Source organism: Nannobrachium achirus (genome assembly GCF_963921795.1).
Source record: "Nannobrachium achirus genome assembly, chromosome: 6".
Classification (NCBI taxonomy): domain Eukaryota; kingdom Metazoa; phylum Chordata; class Actinopteri; order Myctophiformes; family Myctophidae; genus Nannobrachium; species Nannobrachium achirus.
Genome location: NC_137815.1, coordinates 69,207,417 through 69,223,298, shown reverse-complemented (window position 1 = coordinate 69,223,298; position 15,882 = coordinate 69,207,417). Strand labels below are relative to the sequence as shown.

Sequence of the window (15,882 nt, the reverse complement as noted above, 5' to 3'; positions counted from 1 at the left end):
CCAACATTTGCCGCTCCACAGTCCTATAAGCCCGAGATGTACTTCCCTGTACAGCGCAGCGGGTCTTGCTTCAAAAGCAGCAGATCTACAAGCTCATGGCACGTCACGTCCGCAACAAGTTGTGAACTTGCAGAACTGTGCAGTGGGAGTGTTTTGCTGTTTCTATGTGTCATCTTTTCGACACCCAAACCTAACCCTTACCCTAACCTTAACCTCCGTGGGGTGAGTCGCTAACCCTCCCGACGCTCCGTTGTCGAAATGATGGTCTTTCGAAAGAGCGAGATTTCCCCCTGTGCAGTGTCTTGTTTACTATCGTAACGTGACTGGGGCTTCTTCTCAGACACGCTGTGAATGTGAACGAAACCAGATGAGACGGCACGATTTCTGCTGTCGGAGTTGCACCAATCCCACTAAAGTGTCGTGTCACTGGCCAAATCAACAAAGAATGAATTGCAATACATCACTTCCATTCCATAGGATATTATTTTAGGAATATTAAAGCTAAATCACAAGTGCAGACATGCAGTAGCCTACCTCGGTTTCAGCAACGATGTCAGATAAACGTTAGCCTGATAAGCGAAACATACCCATTCAAGTTGACTTTTTTTATATTCTGACAATTGTATTGTGTCGCTGTGGGATGCCCTCCCTTGTAGCTAAAGGGACTTGCAGCACGCTACTGTGAACTTGCGTCTCAAATCGCATTGATTGGATGGTGATATAATATTGCAAAAGTTACCAGAATTGACACTCACAATGTGTTTTTATTGATCTCTTTATGAGCTCATCTAACAATTGAATTGAATTCCCTCTGGGATCAATAAAGTACCTACCTCCCTCCCTACCTACCTACCTACCTACCTACCTACCTACCTAATTCACTCACTAGTTCTGCAAGTTCTGCAGCCATTACTTGTGTTTACACACATTGATTTACTTGTGTCTGCTTGAAATCAGTGGTGGAAAAAGTACTCATATTTCTGACTATCTAAAATGTTTGAGTGAATCTTCCCAATGGTCAACTATATACATCAGTCAGGCATTGACACTTAAGCCTGTATCATATTCCAAGGTGAAGAGCTATCCAATCAATGTGATTTGTTCTTGTGTAGTTTTCTAGCTATCACCTAGGCTTTGTTATATATTTTTAGGTGATAGCTAGAAAACAACAACGCGGTGAGGTGATAGCTCTTCACCTTGGACTATGATAGAGGCTTAAGACTTGCCCACCTGCCAAACTTTAGGGCAGGTGAAGTTTGCTTTCAGGTTGCCCGACCGGGCAAGTGCTTGTTTGAGAGGGGACGCAACCGTCTATAAACACAACACCAAATATCTGTCTAAACACCTGAACGTGGCCAGCGTGCCCTGTCTTCTGGTCTGTGGAATGTAAAATAAGAGCATTGTTTATCTATAACGTGCTGGTTTCACTTTCGCTAGAACTAAAAATATAAAATAAGTGTGAACCCATAGACACATTAAATCTTAGTAGGTATTTGGATTTGGAGGAGTTGAGGTATGACATGTTTTATCGCATAGCCCCAGAAAGAAAGACATAAGTGTTAAATTGTGCTGTAATTAAAAATGTACCTATCATTTTATAATGGACAATTTACTTTCTGGGCAAGTGGGCATGAGCTTTGGGCAAGTAGAACATGACCTGTACTTGCGTGCCTCTGAGACCTTAGTGTCAACTGTCAACCCCTGTACACCAGTGTTGTATCAGGGAACGTCCATTTGCTTTCTCAATGTCTTTTTCTCTAATCTCGTTCTACGTATTATTTCCCCCCAGCTTGCCTGCTGCTGTGAATGTACCGGAGGGCTTGGCATCCCGAGTGCTACCACGGGCCTGCCCTGAACCGAGCGGAGCAAAGCCCAAACTTGGTTGCACCAAGGACAACTGGCATGGGTAAGTCAGTGTCTTTTTAAAACAAGCCAAAGGATAAACTAGAGCAGGGGTTTTCAAACTTTTTTGACTCGGGGCACCCCTGTAAATAACTTTATCATCCACGGCACCCCTGAATTAACTTTTTAGAATCTTACATCATATTACGCTATGTAAATATTCACATCTTTCCAGCTGAGATACGGGATGTAACAGAGAAATATCTGTTTCTATCAGCACTGACTGAACATAACTTTATACGTTTAACCACTTGAAACCCCAGCATCCCAATTCTGGGGGGAAGGTTCACCAAAAATAGCCGATCTACAAGCTCGCAGCGCTTCACGTTGTGACACGTTGTGAGCTTGTAGATCGGCTATTTTTGGTGAAGAGTTGGCTGTAGAAAGAACATGTCAAGTGCAGTGCAAATCAGCTCTGTTTTATTAATCATAGTGAAGTGATATTGAAGAATTCCAAATACTATCAAATTATTCTGTGGCACCCCTGGACTGGCATCACGGCACCCACTTTGGGAAACCCTGAACTAGAGATCCTGCCATCCAGGAGAATTGGGATGGGCAATATAATCGAAATGGCAATATTTTATTTCCCAATACTGTATCGATACTTCAGGCTGTAGTATTGCAGTATAATATAATAATAATAATAATATCTCAAAGAAATCAATGGTAGAAGTCCAGTCCTGACACTGTTCAGTAACGTTTTAATGAAACCGAATTATTGAAATGGTTTTCAGTTTTCGATATAATGTGATGTAGTACATGGACTACCCAGGTGGTACATGGCAAGTTGTATGTTCCGCTCTACAAACAAATATGTAAATTCTGTTGAATATCGTGATTCGTAATACGTATCACATCGCAATATATGGTGACACAATCGTATGGTGATGCGTATCGTATCGCGAGGTTCTTGACAATACGCATCCCTACAGGAGACGTGCCTCACTCCTGAGTCCCTGCGTCAACTTGGAACATTTCAGTGTAGGGAGTGAATGAGGGCCTCGACTTCTTTATAGCCCCAATAGAAACCACTTCACCTGTGAAACAGGTGCAGTTAGGGGCGTCACAAGGGGCGGGGGAGTGGGACTGAGTTACTAGGGCCCAAGGTGGAGGGGCCTTCATTATTTTATACTTTAGCTATTGAAAAATAGCAGATCTACAAGCTCACTGCGAGCTTGTAGATCTGCTATTTTTTTAAAGTCGTGAAAATGTGTGAGCAGGCTGACACATTGATTATATGGGCACATTTCCTAATAACGGTGACTCAAACCAGGAAATCCAGTACACTTTGCTTTGAGATTCCAACTCTTGACAGTTCTTGACACCAGACTTCTCAGTAACTGACAACATTGATGTGTCATCATACATCATCAGGTGATTTAGTTTCAAATAATTTTGGGGGGTCCCCATATGATTAGGTTAATGTGCAACATTGTTTTCTTACTCAACAGTAAACAAACCAACCTAAAGTTCAAGTGTACAGAGGATATCTGCACATTTCTAAAGTGACAGTTTAAGGGATTTTTATTACCTCTAAAATGACAAATTAAACATTGGCCAAATTCTCAAATATTAGGGGCAGAAATTGTAAAAAGAAAATAGCAGATCTACATGCTCACAACGCCTCGAGGCATTGTGAGCAAAATGCATTCGGGTCCCCATCCGGAAGCAACGGGGGTAAATTTACTATTAATCACATTTTCGTCTTAGGAATGCGACTAAAAAACTAAAAATATTATTCAACTCAAGTCTCCATGGGATGAGTAATCAATAGAAAAAAAGCCATTTTGGGGGTGAACTGCTCCTTTAAAGCAAATTACAATATTGAGTGCCAGCTAAACCCATAGAAGCCAATTGTATCCCTGCAGAGTGAAAAGCTTTCAGAACTTAATTTTCATATTCTGAACATATTGTTTGCCAGTGTAATCGGCCAAGCAGTTGTAACAAGTTTGAAAGAACTATAGCATGAACACATTGACATGTTCCCTGGGGACGAATTGGGGTATGCTATTTCATAAGACCACTGTAGTAGTTATTACAATAGCTTTCAGTTGTTTATTACACACATTGTGTCAACTGAAGTAGCATAGCTAAGGCGTAGTCTGTGTGACAGTGAAGCAGTCAAAATATCTGATGAAGTTACTCTTTCAGTGGTTGGACACTTGTGTTGTTACTTATTAAGTCCACTAGGTGGAGCAAAAAGACCACAACATCATACAAAGGGCTGTTTGATTGTTAATACAATTTAGGATTTGGTATTAGTACTCTGAGGTATTCGTACAACCGTAGCTTAAATATACAAAGAAATTACTGACATATTTGACAATTAAAAAAAAAAGAACATTGATAGTGGAACTAGCCGATCTGCAAGCTATGTGAGCTTGTAGATCAGCTATTTCCACTACTTATTGAAAGTGTTTGTAACTATATTAACATTTCTCAACATGGAAACGATCATGACGATTATGCAAAATAATTGCGATTAGACGATTATGTAATAATTGCGACAGCCCTATCAATCAATATAATCAATCAAAACAATCTATCTCTCTCTCTCCCCCTCCTCAGCTGCGTCAGAAAGACGTCGTCATCCAGAGGCGCCTCGCGGAGCCAGCGGCGCCGCAGGTCCAAGTCCCCCATCCTTCACCCGCCCAAGTTCACCTACTGCAGCGGCGGCGGCGCGGCCCCCACGCTGGCGCCCCCTAGCGGCTGCCCAAAACACCAGCGCCTGACTGTGCCCGACGCGTCCACGGAGCTGCTGGATGGAAACACCGCCTCCGCCTTAGCTGTCACCGCTCTCAAAGAGCTGCCCTCCTCAGGTAGGCCTTAGCTGTCACCGCTCTCAAAGAGCTGCCCTCCTCAGGTAGGCCTTAGCTGTCACCGCTCTCAAAGAGCTGCCCTCCTCAGGTAGGCCTTAGCTGTCACCGCTCTCAAAGAGCTGCCCTCCTCAGGTAGGCCTTAGCTGTCACTGCTCTTAAAGAGCTGCCCTCCTCAGGTAGGCCTTAGCTGTCACCGCTCTCAAAGAGCTGCCCCCCTCAGGTAGGCCTTAGCTGTCACTGCTCTCAAAGAGCTGCCCTCCTCAGGTAGGCCTTAGCTGTCACCGCTCTCAAAGAGCTGCCCTCCTCAGGTAGGCCTTAGCTGTCACCGCTCTCAAAGAGCTGCCCTCCTCAGGTAGGGCTGCTCCCATTATTTTCCTAATCGATTAATCGGCCGATTATTTAAACCAGGGGTTCCCAAACTTTTTTGGCTTAGGGCACCCCTATGAATATCTTTTTTCACCTGAGGGTCCCCTACATTATATTCATAATTTTCACTTCCAGCACCTTATGTTTATAACATATTTTAGCAATTATGTTGCGAGGAAAATGTTGAGATAATAGCCAATTTGGTTAGAACTGACTGAAAATAACGTAATAATGTTCAAGTATAAAATGATGCAAAATCGTTTTTTAAGTGTCCCAATAAATTCCAAATATAATCTAATTATCTTGTGGCACCCCTGGACTGCCGTCATGGCACCCGAGGGTGCCCCGTCACCCACACACCAAAATACCAAGAGTGGAATCCGCCAATGCATTTCAATGAGAATGGAGCGGTTTCATGCAGGTAGAGGATTTCTGCAAAAAAACGCTCCATTCTCATTGAAATGCATTGGCGGATTCCACTCTAGGTATTTTGGTGTGGCTGCAGCCTAAGGGTGCCCTCACACCAAAGTACCTATGAGAGTGGAATCCGCGTTCTGCCAATGCATTTCAATGATAAAGGGAGCGTTTTTTGCAGAAATCCTCTGCTGGCATGAAACCGCTTCACTCTCATTGAAATGCATTGGCGGAATGCGGATTCCACTCTCATAGGTACTTTGGTGTGAGGGCACCCTAACAGAGTATTTCTACATTGCAGTGTTGATACTTTTACTTAAGTGTAAAATGTGAGTACTTTTTCCACCACTGGAAATATGTAATTTAAAAATGAATATTCAAGTCATATGTTTTGTTCTTGACCCAATATCAGACCTGCCAACCTGTACGCATTTTGCGTATTTAGCACGCATTTTAGGTCTCTGTACGCAGGTACGCAAACTCCTCTAACGGCTACGCATTTTTGGTTCGGGGGATGGTAACCGATGGTAACACATAACACATTCTGCGTTGTGTTGTGTCTCTGGCCAACATTTTTGCTCCATGCCGTGTAGTTCTCCCAGGCACCACATGAATGGTGTGTGAATGGGGTGCATGGCGCTGCGGAGCACTAGAACGGAAGCGATGCTCATTTTGTCGGTAGAAGAAGAATTTAACCGAATGGCCGCGGACGGAGTTTGTTTTGTTTTGGTCATAGACGAGTTATAAGAAGAAGGTTTTGGTTTAGTTTCAGCATGCACACATCTCACAGCGACGCGTTATCGCTCGGATTTCACATAGCGGCGATATTAATCAGATTAATTTATAAAGAAGATACTACGGAGAATGGCCGTGGTGTGCTGCCAACGAGTCTTAACAGGTAGGCTAATAATAAACTTTTAAAACCCTCCTCTGAGGTGAATTCACATGTCATAGCAGCCACGAGGGTGAGAATTGGTGAAATCTCGTACTATGCCTAACCTAAACCTATCTTGCGACGCTGGTGAAACAAAACAACGAGCGGCTGCAGTCCGCCTGGAGCTGTGGTGTTGTGTATGAAGCCCGTGTTGTAATTCGTCATACGACGGTGTTGCAGCGAGCAACCAGTCAAAACGTGTGACCCAGGGCTTAGTAGTACAATGAACTGAAGCATACATTGGCCATGATTGGATAACATACTGGGCTGCCTGTTCCACTTTATCTCTAGATGAGTATGAATGAATGAATTAGGTCCATGTGTATTGTCAAACACATTAACAGTGAACAAATTATTTATCACCTTTGAATATATGAAGACGTTAATGGTCTATCAACAATGAGTAGCCTGCAGCCTATAAAGAATATACAGACTAGGCTGTATGTGATCTATACACAATGTAGGCCTATATATCAATTAATGAATGCAATAGAAACCTACATGAGTTGAATACCTTCAACTTCATGCAAATCATGCACAGAAGTATGGTTTTATTTAGGCTGCTCAATTAACAAAGACACAGGTTTATGTAAATAGCCTACAATGAAAAGCTATTTTGCAATTTGAATAACAGGATTATATTGATGTATGTTCATTCCTGAAGTCACTGGTGACTGTTTTGCGAGTCTATTGTTAACTAGTCTGGTAGGATTCACCTTGAAACATGGGCTGCATATTGTTGTAGTGTTTTTGGTTGGTTTCTATTCTGAATGTTTTGAAGGTTTGCACAGGGCTCTACTTCCTGTTTTGTCCAGGCTCAGATTCTGAGCCTGGGACAACTTCCTGGCCAGGAATATCATAGTTTTGGCCCAGAGGAGCCCCCCTAGTGGCGAAAAAAAAGAACCTCTGGGAACTCAGATTGATTGTTAACTAACTCTGAGCAAGTGCAGTTAGTATATTTTATTAAAGATTTGTCAACAATATTGCCAAAGCAACATTACTGTATTGCCTGGTAATACTAGCCTACTTTTTCTCCAGACCAAATGGCATTTTTATTTAAAAGGTTGTTCTAACATCTTGCCTCCTCCTATTAGTGTAAGTCAAGACATGCAATGTACTACATTTCTGGTGTGAAATTTTGTTAACATAACTGTAAAGGTCCCACCCAAAAAGGTGCATGGAACCCCCCAAAATATACGCTGTTTTGTGCGGGAAAACAACAAAAATTGCACCACGGGCGCTGCGCGGGCGCTGCGGGTGCCGCGCGTGCCCGCGCATGAGTACTCAAAAAAATTTGCCAGGGTTGGCAGGTCTGCAATATTCCTGCACGGTATTAATAAAAAATGCCAGCGATTAGTTGCCGATTCAATTACGATACTGAATTAGTTGGCAGCTAATTTAATAATCAATTCGATTAGGATTAATCGTTGCACCCCCATCCTCATTCCTCAGGCCACATCTCTCCTGTTTTCGGCGCTTCTGCAGGCTACGAATCCAGCGTCGTCGTCTCCTCTTCGCCGCCGCAACAAGAGATCCCTACGATCATCACCACCACTATCACTACAACCACTTCCACACAGGACGGTAGGTCCCTACGATCATCACCACCACTATCACTACAACCACTTCCACACAGGACGGTAGGTCCCTACGATCATCACCACCACTATCACTACAACCACTTCCACACAGGACGGTAGGTCCCTACGATCATCACCACCACTATCACTACAACCACTTCCACACAGGACGGTAGGTCCCTACGATCATCACCACCACTATCACTACAACCACTAACACACAGGATGGTAGGGCAATTATTACATAATCGTCTAATCGCAATTATTTGACATAAATGTGATTATTTTTCATAATCGTCATAATCGTTTCCATGATGAAAAATGTTCAGATTTAAGTAAAACATTGTGGAAATAGCAGATCTACAATGCGAAGTGTTGTGAGCTTGTAGATCGGCTATTTCCACTATCAATGTTCTTTTTTTTAAGTATAAAGTTGTCAAATATGTCAGTAATTTCTTTGTGTATTTAGGTTACTAGCCCTTACCCGTTCAAAGATATGAGCTCCAAAATGATGTGCAGTGTGTGGGTTATGGGATGTGCACTGTGCACACAGTATATGAGGGATGGAAAGTAACTTTAACTGGTGCTTGCATGATGTAGGAGCATCAATGTAAGAAACCCGTTACGTTTAATGGCTACAGAGATACTGTCGTCGTCGTCCCCCCCCCCCCCCCCCAGCCCGCCCGCCCACCCGCCTGCACACACACCCGCCTGCCTGCACACACACACACACACACACACACACACACACACACACACACACACAGACAGAGCTGGTTAAACATTTTGCCTCAAGCTAGATGCAGAATAGATGCGCCTCATGCTAGATGCAGAATAGATAGTAGATACACCATTAAAATGCGAATATACAGCATACGATTTGTGTAAGTGACAAACGGCCTTCACAGTTATGTCAGGTGTGTTCATATGCTGATAGTGATGCGATTTCAGGTCAATTGCTCCAGCCACCGAGGAGAAACGCTGGGACAGACAGACACTCACTCACTCACTCACTCAGTCAGACATTCGCAAAATTATAGTATAGATGTGTCATATCTGCCATGTGCAACTTCAAAGCCTACAAGCCAAACAGAAATGTAATTGTCAACGACAAAAACACAATTAAATCGTTAATCGCGATTATTTGAGTAACAATTAACTGTCATGTAAAATGTCATAATCAGCCCTTCAGGACGGTGTTAGCAGCACGGTCCAGGTCGTCTCCGCCGGCCCAGAGAAGGGCGTCCGTGACGAGTCCAGACCCGTAGCCACAGAGGCCTCTGACTTCCAGGCTCTGTCCAAGCTCCACAGCGGCGGTGGCTCCGCAGGGCCGTCCTCCTGCCTCCAGCCTCCCTGTTGCACCTGCACCGCCCCAGGGGAGAGCCCTGGTCCCGAGCAGAGCCAGGAGGGAGATGCAGAACACGGGGCAGCAGAGGTAGGGATGAGTAGCCTGACACTCAGCCTGAATTGACATTTCGTTTCACTCCATTATTCAGTCTGAAAGTGCTTCTCTCCAGAGCTGTTTCTGGGATGGGCGTTGCCAAAGAGGCAGTCTTCTGCGATTGGTTCACCGTCTGACCAACACAACAGTTGCAAAGCAGATTACGTAGTGTTGTTATGTGTGGCTGGCTAGTGGCGACGATGTGTGCGGTTCCGTCCGGCGGCGGCGAATCGCACATGAGTTCTGGGAAAACCCCACCCACGCTGATCACGAGACGCTGATTCACAACGCTGATTCGCCGTACAGATTTCCAAACGAGGAAAACCTCTCCAGTGAGAGCAACACCAGACTCCCTGAATCGCCAAAACAACATTTTAAAGGGGTGTGGCTAGCGATTCAGGGTCTGAACCAGGCTAAGGGATGGGTACAATAATCGATATTATCGTGATAAAAAAAACACTTACCCTACTTCTTCCCGGCATGGAAAGACTTATATTGCTTGGTTTTGAGTTCTACCCATGCAGTTTGGGCACAGATATGTGCCTGGAAAAGCTCACATGCAGGTTTCAAACATGAATATGTAGGTAGAGTCTCGTAGACTACCCTCGTATAACTTTATGGAGACAGTGTATGGAATTGTGGAGATTTAATTTATTGTGATATCGTCCTCTGTCATGCACTGGGATCAATTCACCTTTTATTTGCCGGGCTGCATATCCGCTACCACTTAAACCCTCTTCGTACTTATAATATACGTAATTGTCTTTTTTTTTTTTTTTTTTTTCACTTCATCAAATGTCTTTTGCCCCAAAAATAGCAGATCTACAAGCTCACAACGCTGTGAGCTTATAGAGGGTATGCGCGTGGCATCACTGTTGCTGGAAGTTATGTGGGAACACCTACTGAGTGGCAAAAAACGAATTTCTGCCATTGACAGCCCATACATCCAAACTGATTGTATTAAACAAAGTTAACTCACCAACATTGCGGCTGTACTGAAAGCTTGAATTATCCTCTTTCTATCTGCAAAGTTTTTCTTTCATAAAAGTCCACCATAGGCATATGTTATGAGCTACTTTCTGTCAAGACACGTGTCAAGACACGTGCAGGGTATTATTTTTTCAAGTCAGAGTTTGGAAGCGTTCGTTTTCAACAACATAACATCCTGCTGCCTCCTGCACTATGTGCAATTTAGAAACGGGTGGTATGCAGGACCATTGAGATATTTGCAACTAGCACTTCCAAACTCCAATGCTCCATGCTGCTCAATGTTTTGACACTCAGTCGGGTCCCAGTGGACGTGCATACCCTCTATAGATCGGCAATTCTTTTGGCATGTTCTACCCCAGCTTAATGGATTTCGGTTATCGCGTTAACTAATTTGCTGCGATTTTAAACATAGCTGAACTCAGCAACTGCCAAATTGTCGTTACCTTTTAACGTGGGCACGTGCGCGCATCGTGCACGATCTGTGCATGTATCGTGTAGGTGGCGTGTAGACCTGACCACAGCTTTCGAATAAAACAATCCCATTGGAAAAAGACATATCCGTTGTCAGGCTGTATCTGCCACTGTTTACATAAAAACTACTGTAAAAGGCCGAGCTGTGCGCTATGGTCCTGCGTGGCACGTTCGCGCACATAGCAGACGATCTGTGCGCAGATCATATGCCAGGCGGGTAAAAGACTCATAACAGTTTCCAAATAAAAAAAATCATGTGGAAAAAAGACCATTCTATGACCGTGCTGCTCCTTCCTTTGTTTACATGCAAACCTATGGAAGCGGAGCTATGACGCAGCCTCAGACCGGATACGGAAACCTAGATCCGGTCAAAACAGGAAATGCGTCCGGATACAGTTAGGAGGCGGGCATAAAGAGTTTGAATCGGCGATAAACAGCGATCATACTTTTAATGTTAATGTTTTATAATGATTAACACTTTAGATATTGTCATTATTTATTTATTTATTTATTTGTTTATCTAGTAAGTAGACGGGATTTTCGGTTCCTTTCTACTCCTACATACTTAGTGAGAAAATGAAAATAAAAACATCAATGTGTTCAGTTTACAGTGGGGAAGTGTGCTATTACTTTTTACAGCAATCGGCCAAATGGTGGCGCTGTAGGAAGCCTTCGAAAGTGCGAACTTTGAACAGGTATAGCTCATGCTGTGTTTGAGGTACAGGCATGAAACCTGTATACACGTATGCGTCTCCTCATGCCGAACAACTTTTAGCCTCTGACTTTTGACCTCTGACCTTTAGATCTCCCACAATTCGGAATTATATGAAAAACAGTAAAAATCTATCTCCTCCTGGGTTTTTTTCGATACGCGCACAAAACTTTTTTCACATGAACTTTGGACCAATACGGTCAAACTAATCTCGGCGGATTTCTTTTAAAGTGAAATATAATTTTTTAATAATTCAATAAATATTGCAGTTTTATGCAAATTATTCTTCGGCCTCTAAATCATACATGCAAAGTTACACGTTCATGGCATTTGGCAAAGATGTAGAGGGTTAGTCAAAGTATCACTGAAACCAATTTTATTCCAATCGGCCAAAGGGGGGCGCTATACGAAGCGTCTGAAAATTCAAACTTCAAACGGGCATAAGTCATGACTCGTTTCGTTTGAAGACATGCAACTTGTTACACGCGTGCTTTGACTCAAGCGGAAGACATCTGTGTCGTTGTTAAGTAAGCTCCGCCCTTCGATTTTCCGCCACTTTGAGCAGTTTGTAAAACGCGTAAACCCGCTTTTATTCTGGAATTTTCGCGTCACGTGCACAAAACTTTTTTTACGTGAACTTTGGACCGATATCTAAAGATCTGTCAGATCGGATTTCTTTAACATTGAAACATGCTTTTTTAAATAATTCAAACAATATTGCATTTTTATGCAAATTATTCTTCTGCCTCTAAAACATACAAGCAAAGTCACATTTTCATGACAAAATAGTGTAGAGGGTTAGTTCAAATATCACTGAAACCAATCTTACCCCAAATGGCCAAAGGGGGGCGCTATATAATTTTGAGCAGTTTGTAAAACGCTTAAACCCGTTTTTATTCTAGGATTTTTTTTTGCAATTTGCATGAAACATTCTACACGCAATCTAAGGACCTTTATCTAACATGCCTATGAAGTGCACACAAAAAAATTATAAAATAATAATAATAAATATAGCTGCAAGCAGCGATAAAGTGTCCAAAGCCAAAAACACCTCAAATCATGAACACAGCCTGGGATGTGCGTGAAATCTTGCAAGCACATTCCCAATAGGTCAAGGAACAGATACCAACCTTCTCACATTGGCCTGTTATAGCGCCACCAGCGGGTCAACTTTTGCACAACACATTTTTGGAACAAAATGGACCAATCTTTGACGTCAGTAACGTCAAAGAGAGCACTGCCTGCGATCTTGACATTTTGTGCTTTTATAGCCATTGTTTTCTGGCTTGAAGCGAGCCCACAATTGTTTCGAAGGAACAATATTTTTCTAGTTAAATCTTCGGGTTGCTCGGGCATGGTAGGGGCGGTACAGCGGGAAATCTTCGGTTTCGCCGGGGATTGCGGCAAATTAGTTAATATCGTAAATATTTCTTTTGTCACAATAATCGTGCTCATGAAATGTTCATGTCATCCCATCCCTAGGCAGAGGGAGCTTCAGGAGGTGGGTCATCGTCGTGCCAGTGCCCGTCCAGACCGCAGCAGCAGCAGCAGGGCTGTCTCCTCCATCAGACAGCAGGCTGCTGGCAGGGCGTGGAGGTGTACTCCTTCACGGGGCTCCGCGACGTCATCTCCGAGTGCGAGAGGAGCCTGCCGGCCTCCGCCGCCACCGACCACAGAACTCTGGCTGCTGCTAGCGGCGGCAACAACAACGCTACGCCCTCACCCTCCGCGTCAGGCTCTCCCCGCTCGTGCTCGGAGCAGGCGCGGGTGTACGTGGACGACATCACGATAGAGGACCTTTCAGGCTACATGGAGTATTACCTCTACATCCCCAAGAAGATGTCACACATGGCTGAGATGATGTATACTTAGAGCAAAATAAATAAAAAAAAATAAAAAATAGGAAAAAAGATAATAAGAACCTAATAATTATATTATCATATGCAGATAATAATAAAGAGGAATTTTGTTTTTGTCAGAGAGAAAAAAAACAAGAGAATGTGAAAGGAGGTTTGGAGGAGGGCCACCAAAATGGTTGGGGCATGAAAGGTAATTTAAATATTCTGATTTAACCCAGGTTAAAGGTTTTGTTTTTTCTTTATTTTCTCCTGTTTTAACCCGTGCCTCCATCCCATCATTCTTGTAGAACTGAAAGGACTACATGTTGAATCATTTCGAATTAGTTTGACAGTCTTCTTGTCCCTGCCCACTTTCTTTGCATTTTGTTCACATTTAAAAATAATTAAATTCATTACTTCAGGTTTACAAATGAAGTTGCCAAAGCTCGATTTAGCAAAATCGGGGAGGCAGTGGTAAAAATGCGGACTTGTAATGCCAAGCGTGATTCTTTTTGTTTGTGGTTTTGTTTTGTGACCTTGAAAGTCTGGACGTTTCATTTCAGTCAATAAAAAAAAGGCGAATTCTTACGTTGAACGTTTACTTTTCTTGTGTCTTTTTGAGTCGTATGCAGAATTGGATGGTATACATATCGATTGAGCACGGGTACACATTATTGTGTATCATTATTTTATGCTTTAACTATTGAAAAATAGCTCACAGCGCCGCACTGCGAGCTGGTAGATCTGCTATTTTTGAAAAATCGTGAAAATTATAATTTTGACCCGATTCTATGAGTCTTTTGAATCCTTCTAAGGTTTTTTGAAAAATCCTATGTTTCTATGTCAGCGATCTGGCTATAGCCATCGTCAAAGAAAAGGTCCCTTTCACTTAAATAGAGCTCAGTTAGTCTGTTCTTGTGAGACTACTATGTCAGTGGTTCTCAAACCTTTTCATGTGAAGGACCCCCAAAATGATATTTATTTGGCCACGGACCCCCATCTCAAAATATTTAGTTCCAGGGACCCCCCCCCAGAAGCAAAATTTTAGTTACAAACGTTCGCTTTGAAAATACATATATTCAAAGATTTGCACACATTTTCTCGCAGCGCGGCAATCGGTGCCGCGCTGCGAGCTTGTATATCTGCTATTTTTCACTGGTTAAAGCACTCAATAGTTCTAGGCCTAAATGGAATAACATGAACCCTGGTGCCCCTATTCTGGGCTCATCGTAGGTGAACATGTTGTGAAAATGGATCTACAAGCCCCCAATGCTTGAGCCTGCAAGATTTTCCGTGAAGAGTTTGTGTTGAGGGAAAAAGGGATGGGGAAAGTATAGAGCCATGGGCCTGGGCAACCAAGTAAAAGAAAAAGGTGTGGCCATATAGCTTCTGCTGTGTGGACATATTATGTTGTACAAAGGTTAGAAATCCGGACACTTTATTTAAATGTTATAACCAAGGCTTCGTTTAGAGGCTCTCTTGACCCATGCAGGGCCTATTAGGATTCTAAAAAGAATTTGACCCACTCCACTCTTTACACCTGTAAATTTGTGATTTGATTAAGTTGATCCTCATTCAAACTTCTCACCCATTCTGCCTTGTAAGTTAAACATTTTTTGCTCAATATATATACAGTATACTGTATATACAGGGGTTTGACACTGAGGTCTCAGAGGCACTTGCCTGTCGGGCAAGTACAGATCATGTTCTACTTGCCCAAAGGTCATGCCCACTTGCCCGAAAAGTAAATCGTCCATTATAAGATGATGGGATTGATTTGAATTTGAATTACCGCTCAATTCATTATTATTTCTTTACTTTCTGGGGCTGTGCATTAAAAAAAGATTCAGAATTCCTCAATACCTCAAAATACCAAATACCTACATACTGTAGCTATGATTGAATATGTCTATGGTAAAAACGGCCCATTGGTAAACCTTGCTCTTATTTTACATTCCACAGACCAGAGGACAGAGCGTGCTGGCCATGTTCAGGTGTTTAGACAGATATCTGGTGTCGTGTTTATAGACGGTATATATAGATGAAAAAGAATAGATTATAATAGTTATTAACAGAGCTAAGCGCCTATAGGCTACCGTAAGTTACAAAACAACAGCTGAGTTTTGTGCCTGGAGCGTACAGTAGCTATAAAAGCTGGGGGTTTCACGTGTGGCTTGTGGGTTTTTCATTCTTGTCTAGTCACCAGAAAAAGGCACCGTCTTTGGCTTCTATTCTTGTGCAGCACGAGGATAAAAGAACGGAACTGATACAAAGAAAGGCCTCTGAAAGTCCCCCGCTTCACTTCCAGTATGAGTGGCGTGTTTGTGCTGTCTGTGATGGGAGACGTTCAGTTGGACATCCCCTCCTGTTCGCGCTCAGTGAGCCAGGTTTTGTAGAAGTCACTAAAGATTA

The 15,882-nt window shown here is 43.0% G+C and overlaps 1 protein-coding gene across 1 annotated transcript in view; it reads left to right on the top strand.

Moving 5' to 3' along the window:
- oser1 (oxidative stress responsive serine-rich 1) overlaps positions 1-14,041 on the top strand; it is a 16,771-nt gene extending 2,730 nt beyond the window's left edge. Inside the window, exons 3-7 of the mRNA XM_080728805.1 lie at positions 1,790-1,906; positions 4,474-4,724; positions 7,891-8,022; positions 9,203-9,453; positions 13,115-14,041. Of these exons, the coding sequence (XP_080584931.1) occupies positions 1,790-1,906; positions 4,474-4,724; positions 7,891-8,022; positions 9,203-9,453; positions 13,115-13,504 (1,141 nt within the window). The 3' untranslated portion in view covers positions 13,505-14,041. The remainder of the gene's footprint in view (positions 1-1,789; positions 1,907-4,473; positions 4,725-7,890; positions 8,023-9,202; positions 9,454-13,114) is intronic.
- The last annotated feature ends 1,841 nt before the right edge of the window (positions 14,042-15,882 follow it).